This window comes from Corythoichthys intestinalis, chromosome 5 (genome assembly GCF_030265065.1).
Source record: "Corythoichthys intestinalis isolate RoL2023-P3 chromosome 5, ASM3026506v1, whole genome shotgun sequence".
NCBI lineage: Eukaryota > Metazoa > Chordata > Actinopteri > Syngnathiformes > Syngnathidae > Corythoichthys > Corythoichthys intestinalis.
Genome location: NC_080399.1, coordinates 33,477,864 through 33,489,118, shown reverse-complemented (window position 1 = coordinate 33,489,118; position 11,255 = coordinate 33,477,864). Strand labels below are relative to the sequence as shown.

At 40.7% G+C, this 11,255-nt stretch overlaps 1 protein-coding gene across 1 annotated transcript in view; it reads left to right on the top strand.

Annotated features, from left to right (window-relative positions):
• duox (dual oxidase) overlaps positions 1-11,255 on the top strand; it is a 33,391-nt gene that overhangs the window by 115 nt on the left and 22,021 nt on the right. Inside the window, exons 2-5 of the mRNA XM_057837180.1 lie at positions 93-176; positions 6,877-7,041; positions 7,304-7,491; positions 7,727-7,928. Of these exons, the coding sequence (XP_057693163.1) occupies positions 93-176; positions 6,877-7,041; positions 7,304-7,491; positions 7,727-7,928 (639 nt within the window). The remainder of the gene's footprint in view (positions 1-92; positions 177-6,876; positions 7,042-7,303; positions 7,492-7,726; positions 7,929-11,255) is intronic.

Here is an 11,255-nt window from a genome sequence, read left to right as displayed (position 1 = left end):
GTGAGTGGACGACGTAAAACGGGTTCGAACCTAGCGACAGTGTGTGTGTGGGCAACATCGGTAACAAATGCCTTTTGGTTGTCTTTGAGCAGATTCGCAGGCAAAAATCACATGGGAAGTTCCTCGTTTTGACGGCTGGTACAATAGTTTAGCTTGTCCCAAACGCGGAGGAGTGGGTGAGTTTAAAAATGAAAATTATTATGACAATAAGGAAGCAGTTTTACTTCCAGACACAACTTTTCCAATATTTACCGCTGCAGGTTTATTGCTTAGATTTAACTATTGATCAGAGGTGGGTAGAGTAGAAATATTACTCAAGTAAATGTAAGTCGTCATTCATTAAATGTACTCAAGTACAAGTATAAAAGTATCCAGTGAAAAGAGTACTTAAATAATGAGTAACATTGTGAGTTTGACTTTTGTGGCATGGGGGCAAAAATGTTGATGACCCCCGAAACGCAGTGTCAGCAATAAAATTAACGGTTCGCTTGCCAGGCGCCGGTGTATCGGCTGGATGTTGCCTGCTCCGATAGGGGACCCTGCCCTGCCCTGGGCTTGGTTGGCCGCTGGGGGTCCCGTGGCGTGCCGTGCCGGCTGGGGGGCTGCGGCTGCGGCTCGTGGCCCAGTTGGGCCGGACGGGGGTGGGGACGGGCACGGGGTTGGTGGTGCGTCCCCTCTTGCCATCCCTGAAGGCCGGTTGATGGGAGCGCGGGTGGCCCAGGGGACCACCCTGGATCCCGGGGGGGGGGGTATCTCCTTTTCTGGGCTGCGGGAGGAGGGATGGGCTTCGCTGCACCCCCAGGGGGTTATCGGGGAACAGAAGAAAAGAAACACAAGAAAAGAAAGAAAAGAAACACAAACAACAACAAGAAATACATTGAACGCCTACACTAACTACTAATATGTTGGTGCTATCGTTAGCTAAATGTATTTCCGTTTGACACCATGTGGGGGGCCTGTTGACCAGGGAAAGAGGGGGAAGGGGGTGGGGGAGTCTATAAGCTAAGTGATTGAAAGGGGTAGAGTGTACACAAATCAGCTCTGTGATCTAGAACCCAGTAATCGCGTGAATCCCTTGTGAGTGTAAGCCTGTTGGCGACCGATAGACAAAAAACCAATATTGCTGGTGAAATGTTTGGGGAATCGTTAAGCAAATGACCGTCTCTAAGGTGTTAGTCACATGATCTGTTTGAAAAATAATTTTGACCCATTATAAATTTTTTTTTGTTCATTTCATTCATTTTTGTTGTTTGTTTTATTGCTTTACAACTTTCATAGACAACATTTTACCGGCAATTGAATTTCAAATTCATATATTGGAAAGTCAATTATATGCAGTGAAATTTTAGGCCACCGGGGAGGCTACGCCCCCCCAGGACCCCCCTTAATCTCTTAACTGCTTATGTTTGTTTCATTTTCTTTTTGTAAACAATATTTTTTTTTCTCTCAGTACAAATCTATCTATATGAACTGTTGTTATAATGATATTGTACAATAACCCATTAAACCACATTAAGTCCCCCCCCCAAAAAAATCATTGAATTCTGGCGAGAGAGAAAAAAAAGACAGAAATGAAGCATTATTCGTCCAAAGAACACGAGGGCCCTCTAGTGGAGAAAATAGTTCCGAGTTTGAATAGTGAATAGTTCCTTCATAGTTACTACTGTAATTTTCTGACTGAAGCCGTTACTTTTTTCCCTCATTATGAATTTTGTTGATTTATTTGGGTTAATATAAAAGGTAACATTTTATTCGACAGCAGCGTCATTAGACTGTCATAAGGCCGTCATAATTATGACATGACACTGTAATGCTCATTAATGAATGCTTATGACAGATGCCATTATGTGTCATCCGGCAAATTTTGTCACTAACTCCATTTATGTCCAGCTCGGATCTTTTACATCCATTCAAAAGTGAGAAAATTTGTCAGATGACACTTACTGACATCTGTCATAAACATTCATTAATGCTCATGACAGTGTCATGCCATAATTATGACGGTCTTATGAGGCAGCTGTCAAATAAAGTGTTACCGGTTAATATACAGTGCCTTGCAAAAGTATTCGGCCCCCTTGAACCTTACAACCTTTCGCCACATTTCAGGCTTCAAACATAAAGATATAAAATTTTAATTTTTTGTCAAGAATCAACAACAAGTGGGACACAATTGTGAAGTGGAACAGAATTTATTGGATAATTTAAACTTTTTTAACAAATAAAAAACTTAAAAGTGGGGCGTGCAATATTATTCGGCCCCCTTGCGCTAATACTTTGTAGCGCCACCTTTTGCTCCAATTACAGCTGCAAGTCGCTTGGGGTATGTTTCTATCAGTTTTGCACATCGAGAGACTGACATTCTTGCCCATTCTTCCTTGCAAAACAGCTCGAGCTCAGTGAGGTTGGATGGAGAGTGTTTGTGAACAGCAGTCTTCAGCTCTTTCCACAGATTCTCGATTGGATTCAGGTCTGGACTTTGACTTGGCCATTCTAACACCTGGATACGTTTATTTTTGAACCATTCCATTGTAGATTTGGCTTTATGTTTTGGATCATTGTCCTGTTGGAAGATAAATCTCCGTCCCAGTCTCAGGTCTTGTGCAGATACCAACAGGTTTTCTTCCAGAATGTTCCTGTATTTGGCTGCATCCATCTTCCCGTCAATTTTAACCATCTTCCCTGTCCCTGCTGAAGAAAAGCAGGCCCAAACCATGATGCTGCCACCACCATGTTTGACAGTGGGGATGGTGTGTTCAGGGTGATGAGCTGTGTTGCTTTTATGCCAAACATATCGTTTTGCATTGTGGCCAAAAAGTTCAATTTTGGTTTCATCTGACCAGAGCACCTTCTTCCACATGTTTGGTGTGTCTCCCAGGTGGCTTGTGGCAAACTTTAAACAAGACTTTTTATGGATTTCTTTGAGAAATGGCTTTCTTCTTGCCACTCTTCCATAAAGGCCAGATTTGTGCAGTGTACGACTGATTGTTGTCCTATGGACAGACTCTCCCACATCAGCTGTAGATCTCTGCAGTTCATCCAGAGTGATCATGGGCCTCTTGGCTGCATCTCTGATCAGTTTTCTCCTTGTTTGAGAAGAAAGTTTGGAAGGACGGCCGGGTCTTGGTAGATATGCAGTGGTCTGATGCTCCTTCCATTTCAATATGATGGCTTGCACAGTGCTCCTTGAGATGTTTAAAGCTTGGGAAATCTTTTTTATCCAAATCCGGCTTTAAACTTCTCCACAACAGTATCTCGGACCTGCCTGGTGTGTTCCTTGGTTTTCATAATGCTCTCTGCACTTTAAACAGAACCCTGAGACTATCACAGAGCAGGTGCATTTATACGGAGACTTGATTACACACAGGTGGATTCTATTTATCATCATCGGTCATTTAGGACAACATTGGATCATTCAGAGATCCTCACTGAACTTCTGGAGTGAGTTTGCTGCACTGAAAGTAAAGGGGCCGAATAATATTGCACGCCCCACTTTTCAGTTTTTTATTTGTTAAAAAAGTTTAAATTATCCAATAAATGTTGTTCCACTTCACGATTGTGTCCCACTTGTTGTTGATTCTTGACAAAAAAATTAAATTTCATATCTTTATGTTTGAAGCCTGAAATGTGGCGAAAGGTTGCAAGATTCAAGGGGGCCGAATACTTCTGCAAGGCACTGTATTTTAGTGCAAATATCCCATAATACAGTGAGGACAGCTATAGCTTATAGTCCGGTGTGGCTTATCTATGAACAAATGCCGTTTTCGTGTCAAATTTGGTGGGTGGCAGCTTATAGTCAGGTGCGCCTTATAGTCCAAAAATTGCGGTGTTATGAAATTAAAAGGATCATATCTCCGTTTTTCCGTGGTCTATCATTCCCAAATAAAAACTGGGAGTGTGGCTTAAATCAGCGCTTTCGATTCATGTTGAGGGCAGCGTTCTACGTCAAATACTTCATTTTTTACAGTGCTTTAAAGACGCCACGTGATTAAATCGGCTGGCGTGATCACTCGTAATGGAATCGTGATTATTATTGCGACGTCTCATTGGTGAGCTACCCTTGGCATCGCTGGCAAAAAAAAAAAAATCTATTATGTAGAATAAAGAGGGAAAATGTAACGACTATTGTGTAACCCAAAGTAGTGGAGAAAGAGTAGTGTTTTTTTCTTCACAAATCTACTCAAGTAAAAGTAGAAAGTATGGCTTCGTTAAACTACTTTTAGAAGTACATTTTTCTCTAAAACTTACTCAAGTAAATGTAACAGAGTACATGTAATGCGTTACTACTCACCTCTGCTAATGATAGAGTTTGCTAAAAGGCACTGCCTGTAAAGAATTATGAGGTAATTATGACACTGAGTTAATGTGGAGTTTATGTGCTCATTGCGTAATCTCTCACTCCAGGCCTTTTTTTTGGGACCGCTTAAATAAATCACTTCCATTGTCTTTAAGTAAATAAATATTTGTTTTAATTTTGAAAAAGAACATTTTAACTGTTTTCCCCTTTTTGTTATTTTATTAATAAACAGAAAAAATATTCCCAGTTTTGCGTTGTTGTTTTTTTTTTTTTGTTAATAAAAATGTAAAATAACTAAATAAGATATGAAGATATAAAAAGAATACTTATGTTTTACCACTTTATATTTTTTTTTAATTAAAAAATAAATTTATAGATTAGTATTTTCTAGGGTTGTTCCGATCATCTGTTTTTGCTCCCGATCCGATCGTTTTAGTTTGAGTATCTGCCGATCCCGATATTTCCCGATCTGATTGCTTTTTTTTTTGCTCCCAATTCAATTCCAATCATGCCCGATAATTTTTCCCGATCATATACATTTTGGCAATGCATTAAGAAAAAAATGAATAAAACTCGGACGAATATATACATTCAACATACGGTACATAAGTACTGTATTTGTTTAATATGACAATAAATCCTCAAGACGGCATTAGCATTCTTTCTGTGAGAGGGATCCACGGCTAGAAAGACTTGTAATTCTTAAAGGATAAATGTGACTTTGTATATTGTGACTAAATATTGCCATCTAGTGGATTTTTATGAGCTTTCAGTAAATGATACTGCAGCCATTTAACTTCTGCCCAAATGCATGATGGGAAGTGCAACCATGACTGTGCGTAAGGGCACCAATTGATATATCTTCTCTGCATTGGGAAAGAACATAGGTTAAGAAAATGATCAACTACTACCTTTCTTCCCTACATTGCCTTCCACGTTTTTTTAATTGCTGAGAGAGGTAATGTAAGGCTTCAGCCACATAAAAAATGGCTCCAAAGGCTGTCAAAATTTTCTCTACTCATTATACGCTGCCTTTTAACGCTATGTATAGGTAAAACGGCGTCTTTATAGATTGAACGCGATGATGCGTGAGTGCGTCGTGCAGCGCATGCGTTAATTACTTAACGTGATTAATTAGAAAAAATAATTACCGCCGTTAATGCAATAAATTTGATAGCCCTACTTTAAGCCAAAACTACTCTGGAGGATGGAAGTAACGTGAAATACAATTAGAAAACGATTTAAATAAAACATATATAAATATATTAAAAAAAGGCATGTCCGATATTTTTTTGCCGATTCCGATACTTTGAAAATGACCTGATCGGCCGATCGGGACATCTTTAGTATTTTCCTTTTTAAAGTTACAATAAATAACGTAACATTTTTATATAAAAAGAAATAACTAAATATTTACTTTTGTAAGCAGGGGTGCACATAAGTGGTCCGCATGCGCGCATGCGTACTGGAGGTAGACAAATGCGCTGGGCCTCAACGGTTTCCATACGCTTTTGCGTACCGATGGCTGACCACTGTATTTGCGGCGGACACGAGAAAATCTCCTCTCGAAATGTCAAAGAGGCAGGCCCCATGAGTAATTACTTCCGTGTTTCCCCACCCCCGTCAAAAGACAGACGGACGACAGAGACGTCACCGGAGGTACCGGAAAAAAGGACTTTTGCTGAAAAGTGGCGGCAGGAGGTACCATGGCTAGAAGCAAATGCTGCTTGCATGGAAATGTGGTGCAACATTTGCCGTGAGAATCCCAATGTCGTTAATAAGGGCAGCGCATTTTATGTAGGGTCAAAGAATTTTAGCCATCCAAACTTTGAAAAGCACAAAAAAAAAACAGAGCATGGGGCAATTAAGAAAACTATCGATGTCAAGACAGGACCCCACTCGCCCTATGGACAAGTGGCGGAAAAAAAGTCATTGAAGAAAAGCGCCATGAGCTGACAAATGTGTTTTTGCTCGCATTTCACAAAGCTAAACATGCACGTTCAGTGAGCTCTTATGAGGAGGACATCCCACTTTTACAAAGGCTTGGAGTTAATGTGGGAGTCGCATATGAATGCCTTTTATTTTGAATTAGTGCTTTTATGTTTATTCCTTTACTTTTCACTTCGAAGTAATGGCAATTTTGTTGTGCCAGTTGATGTTAATCAAGCGTTAATTGTTTATATAATGAATTAAAGGTAACTGGCTCTAAGTAAAGCTTGTCATAATTTTTTCGTATCAGGCGGGTCGGCTCTCAAGCTCAATGAGGACCAAGTCACATCGCCAGGTCCTCCTCTGAGAACCTGGGCAAAAAAAATATGTGCACCCCTGTTTATAAGGCTCAAAAAAGACAATTAGGTTAAATTTTACCTCAATTAATCTACTATCAAAATTATCGTCGATAAATTTGATAATCGATTTATTGTCGATTAATTGAAAGTATAAGATACGATGTGGCGCACAACGAAGATGACTTTGACACGACTGACGTACAATATTGCACTCTAGTTAGTTTAGAAAAAGGGCGTGGGGAAAAATAAAGACATAAAAATGTTAGATTGTCATCGAAGTCTGGTTCCCTGCAGGCTCGCACTTCTCTCGTCTCGTGCCTGCGAACTTCCGGGATGGCGTCTACCAAGTTGAGCATGAGCCCGAGCTGCCCAATCCGAGAAGCCTGAGCCGCATTCTCAGCACTGGCTCATCCGGGGTGCCTTCCACAAGAAACCACACCGTATTAACTTTGTTTTTTGGTAAATATACCTCAATGAGATCCCTGACTTATCTCCCACGTACTTTTAGAGTGTCTCTTATCGCACTGTGTGCAATTCCAAATGGCCAAATGATCAATTTCTCCACATGCTAGGTGGTGCTTTTAGCTTGTTCAGCCAAAGTATGTCAAACCAACAAAGAAATAAATACTTTTCAACCCAACCAAAATTGACCATTTTCACATCTGGGTCATTGTAGATCTAGATAATGTATGTTGAATTTAACAAATTATCGTTGTTTCAGGTTACCATGTTGCATTTGAAATAATGAACTCAAGGACTCCTGGGTGCCCACCTGAATTTATGAACATCCCAGTCCCGAAAGGTGACCCTGCGTTTGACCCGAATGGCACCGGTAGTGTTCTGCTTCCCTTTATGAGAGGGTCATGGGACAAAAGCACAGGACAAAGTCCTGGCAACCCTCGCACACAGGTGAAACAGGAATTATTAGTTTATATTTGGGCCATAAATACCTTTTATTTGAAAAGGGAAGAACATCATTTTGTCTTGGTCGCCTTTTTGTACTAAAAAACATTCATTTCCAGGTCTGTGTGTAGTCATCATCTGTATATGCAGTACCTGTAAAGAATATCTGATATGAAAATAGGATAATGGATTGCTGTTTTTTTGCATTACAACTGAAGTAAATCTTTTTATGCACTTAAAGATCAACGCAGTCACAGCTTGGATTGATGGCAGTTCTATCTATGGCTCCTCCACCTCCTGGTCTGACTCCCTGAGATGTTTTTCGAATGGCCTCCTGGCCTCCGGCCTGGAGTGGAACATGCCGAGACAAGCGACTGGACACACTCTCATGTGGAGTGCTGCTGACCCCACAACAGGTGATAACGGACCCCAGGGACTATATGGTAAGATGTATTTGATGACTTTAAAGTGCCTACGACAGGATAAAAAAAGTCATAGATAGCATTATTATGTGAAATAGATTCATATTTTGAGACGATTCGACTATATACAACAATTTGACAAAGCGCAGATGACGAGAAATTAGTCTTTTAATCTGCCGATTAGCCACACCTACCATTATAGGGATCTAGCGTCCCCAACAGGAGGATGATGTCGGCAGGGTCATGGTGGTTTCATCTGATTAAGAATTCAGCCATTGAGGGGGAATTATTCAGAATGAGGAAAATTCAACAAAGAGAGCCACAAAATGTCATTGTTTCAATCTCTGTACTCCAATATTTTTACAGAATATTCTTTTTATTGAAGTATTTTTCTCCAATTTCTAAAGAAATGGTATGGTCATGACAAATAACAGTCTTGTGCTAAATGGTATATGAAATATTAAAAATGCATTTATTCAGTACGACATGGCAAAATTACTCCATTATGGTCAAAACTGTCCACTTCTTACACCTCCCAAACTATATTTTATGCCACCGGAGTTAGTCGGCTTTTGTCATTTCCCTGCCCCGGCTTTGGACAGCGTAAACAAACCAGGAGGCGTGACAGCTAGCCGACATGATAACCCGAACCGAGTGATGTTTCAAACTCTTTATCACGGTTTTCGAAGTGAAAAATCACACAAAACTATCCAGGATCATATCACACGGCGGCGGAGTTTTCAATTGTCTTCGCCAATCGTCAACCTGCCCGGCGGCAACCAAGTTACAGTTCGTCGGACTCGTTCCCCTGCTGCGGGCAGGAGAGCCCGTTTGCCAAGGAAGCAGGTGGACAAACCGACCGACGTCGGAGGAGCGCATAGCTGCCATATGGCTGTAAAGCAATGTTGTATTGTGAGATGCTGACCAGGGTGACGTCACATTCGCATTTGTCCTAAACCCGAGACTGGAGCTGGAAGTTACTCTTGTAATGGCGCGGGATTCAAAAATTGAACATATAAAATGATCGCTTCCACACACATCCAAGCGGTCCATTTCATTCAGGAGCATAAAACACCACGTGAGATGTAAAATAAACATGCTTTTTGTTGTCATACGCACATTATATCTATAAAGGGAAGTCATTAGACTCATTGGCTGCCAGCGGAGGCGCTATACATCAAATCTATTTTAATTGGCACTGAAGTGCTTTTGCTTACGTACTCGTGGTCCAGGAGATGTAATGAATGTAACGTTCATCGGTTTGCTTTTGTTCATATTTACAAGTATTGCATATATCCGTCACTGATATTGTTTGTGCAAACATTTACATACAATTCACTGCCACAAATCCTTATCAAATAACATGCCTACATTCATGAGCTATTTTATCTCATGCCCCAAAATGTCATCAATTGGGCTCATCTCATTATATCACCTATCCTGCAAATTTGTGTTAAGTAGGCTAATCCGTTATCAAGTTATTGTGAAACTCCTTTTCTGACCCCTGTGACCTTTGACCTCAGTACCCCAAAACGTAATAACATATTCCGTTTCATATTACAAACATATCCTGCAGGTTTGATAATAACCCTTTTATTTATGCTCGAGTAATCTTGAATACACACACTGACAACGAGCCATGCAGACATGTTGTACATAGCCGAAAACACAACTTCCGTAGGTTTCACCTACTATCGGAGGTAATCATGATTAATAATTCATTCATAAGATAAATAATATAAAAATACGTAATTGAGACATGAGGTCTATATATTCATACATCGCCTTTTGGGTCATTTGGCTTAATATTGTGGCCTACGTATCCCAAAATAAAATGTTGATATACAGTGGGGCAAATACGTATTTAGTCAACCACCAATTGTGCAAGTTCTCCTACTTGAAAAGATTAGAGAGGCCTGTAATTGTCAACATGGGTAAACCTCAACCATGAGAGACAGAATGTGGGGGGAAAAAACTGAAAAACACATTGTTTGATTTTTAAGGAATTTATTTCCAAATTAGAGTGGAAAAAAAGTATTTGGTCACCGACAAACAAGCAAGATTTCTGGCTGTCAAAGAGGTCTAACTTCTAACGAGGTCTAACGAGGTGTAACGAGGTTCCACTCGTTAGCTGTATTAATGGCACCTGTTTTAACTCATTATCGGTATAAAAGACACCTGTCCACACCGTCAGTCAGTCACACTCCAGACTCCACTATGGCCAAGACCAAAGAGCTGTCGAAGGACACCAGAGACAAAATTGTAGACCTGCACCAGGCCGGGAAGACTGAATTTGCAATAGGCAAAACGCTTGGTGTAAAGAAATCAACTGTGGGAGCAATTATTAGAAAATGGAAAACATACAAGATCACTGATAATCTCCCTCGATCTGGGGCTCCATGCAAGATCTCACCCCGTGGTGTAAAAATGATGACAAGAACGGTGAGCAAAAATCCCAGAACCACACGGGGGGACCTAGTGAAATACCTACAGAGAGCTGGGACCACAGTAACAAAGGCTACTATCAATAACACAATGCGCCGCCAGGGACTCAAATCCTGCACTGCCAGACGTGTCCCCCTGCTGAAGAAAGTACACATCCAGGCCCGTCTGCAGTTTGCTAGAAAGCATTTGGATGATCCAGAAAAGGACTGGGAGAATTTGTTATGGTCAGATGAAACCAAAATAGAACTTTTTGGTAGAAACACAGGTTCTCATGTTTGGAGGAGAATGAATACTGAATTGCATCCGAAGAACTTCATACCCACTGTGAAGCATGGGGGTGGAAACACAATGCTTTGGGGCTGTTTTTCTGCAAAGGGACCAGGATCTACACTGATCTGTGTAAAGGGAAGAATGAATGGGGCCATGTATTGAGAGATTTTGAGTGAAAATCTCCTTCCATCAGCAAGGGCATTGAAGATGAGACGTGGCTGGGTCTTTCAGCATGACAATGATCCCAAACACACAGCCAGGGCAACAAAGGAGTGGCTTCGTAAGATGCATTTCAAGGTCCTGGAATGGCTTAGCCAGTCTCCAGATCTCAACCCCATAGAAAATCTGTGGAGGGAGTTGAAAGTCCGTGTTGCCCAACGACAGCCACAAAAACATCACTGCTCTAGAGGAGATCTGCATGGAGAATAGCGTCAAAATACCCGCAACAGTGTGTGAAAAGCTTGTGAAGAGTCACAGAAAACGTTTGGCCTCCGTCATTGCCAACAAAGGGTACATAAAAAAAGTATTGAGATGAACTTTTGGTATTAACCAAATACCTTTTTTCCACCATGATTTGCAAATAAATTCTTTAAAAACAAACAATGTGATTTTCTGTTTTTTTTTTCACATTCT